General features: G+C 40.3%; 1 protein-coding gene across 1 annotated transcript in view; it reads left to right on the top strand.

Annotated features, from left to right (window-relative positions):
- Positions 1 to 744: 744 nt before the first annotated feature.
- LOC106819964 (neutral ceramidase-like) overlaps positions 745 to 1440 on the top strand; it is a 15101-nt gene continuing 14405 nt past the window's right edge. The window contains exon 1 of the mRNA XM_014824531.1: positions 745 to 1146. Within this exon, the coding sequence (XP_014680017.1) occupies positions 1006 to 1146 (141 nt within the window). The 5' untranslated portion in view covers positions 745 to 1005. The remainder of the gene's footprint in view (positions 1147 to 1440) is intronic.

A 1440-nucleotide genomic window follows, 5' to 3' on the forward strand; every position in this document is an offset into this window, starting at 1 on the left:
CAAACAAACAAACAAACTAACAGGGGCGAAAACATAACCTCCTTGGCGGAGGCAATAACAACGATCAATAACCTCCTTGGCGGAGGCAATAACAACGATCATTAGTAAAATATAGTTAGTACATGGAGATCAGTGAGCTCCCCTCTATTTCATCAGAGCACGTATATTTCATTTATTAGCATTCGCTTGATAAATACCAATCTCAACACAGAGGGCGTTGTGAAGCAATAACAGGGATATTTCTCAGCAGCCGGCTGAAAGGTGCGATAGGATATGTTTACTAGGCACTTCTAATTTTAACATATATTTTAAATTTAATTAGGGTCAGGGTTAGGGTTAGGGTTAGGGTTAGGGTCAGGGTTAGGGTTAGGGTCAGGGTTAGGGCACTTTTTAGGGTTTTTGCATCATTCTTTAATATATCGTAAAATATATGTTAAAATTAGAAGTGCCTATACTATAGTAAACCTATCCTATCGCACCTTTTAGCCGGCTGCTATTTCTCATAGCTCTCAGCAGCTCTCAGCTCCTTTACTCGTTCCACATCTCGCCACCAGATGTAAAAACTCAATAAATAATAATAAATAATAAGATAATAAAACTTAAAATTCATATAGACACATGTCTTCGCTATAATCTCTGTGAATATTGAGTTTATTGAAGCGCAATTAGATTAATTAATTAGCAAATGTGCACGCGCGCGGTATCGCTCATCTAATATGGGCCCTACGCACGGCGGCAGGAAATTGTATCTCGCGAACGAGTTGGCTTATAATTCTAGATATTTAGATACAAATAGACCAACAGATAGACACATGTCTTAGCTATAACCTCCGTGAATTTTTATTCTCTTATTATATATTGAGTTTTTACATCTGGTGGCGAGGTGTGGAACGAGTAAAGGAGCGAGAGCTATGCTGAGAGCTATGAGAAATATCCGTAATCCCGCGAAATCTGACCGGTGACCGGTTGCACAACAACAACTGTCAACAAGACACAATTTGCAACATGACCGCCATGAGAAGGTTAACGTTGATGTGGTTGGTCACATTTTTAGTGTATAATGGAGCCAATGGATTAGATCAACCAAATTTCTTTATCGGAACTGGAAGAGCTGACATCACTGGCCCTGCAGCAGAAATCAATATGGTTTGTTTAATTTCTAATTACTAAAGTATGCTTGTACGTAACGTAGCTCCAAGAAACGGTATTGCTAGGGTTAGAATAGGTGGTGATTGACGTTAGCAGTTAGAATATTGACGTTAGTCACACAGCCTGGTCGGGTTAGCTCGTACGTAGCTATAGTACTACTACGTACTATAGCCTATCTATATAGGCCTGTGGCGAATAAGGGCGAGTATAGTACCAGAACTAGCTCGTACGTGTGCACGCACGCGAACACGCAAAGAGAAAGAAAGAGAGAGAGAGAGAGGTGGGTGTGAG

This window comes from Priapulus caudatus, unplaced genomic scaffold (genome assembly GCF_000485595.1).
Source record: "Priapulus caudatus unplaced genomic scaffold, Priapulus_caudatus-5.0.1 Scaffold40, whole genome shotgun sequence".
NCBI classification, from domain to species: domain Eukaryota; kingdom Metazoa; phylum Priapulida; class Priapulimorpha; order Priapulimorphida; family Priapulidae; genus Priapulus; species Priapulus caudatus.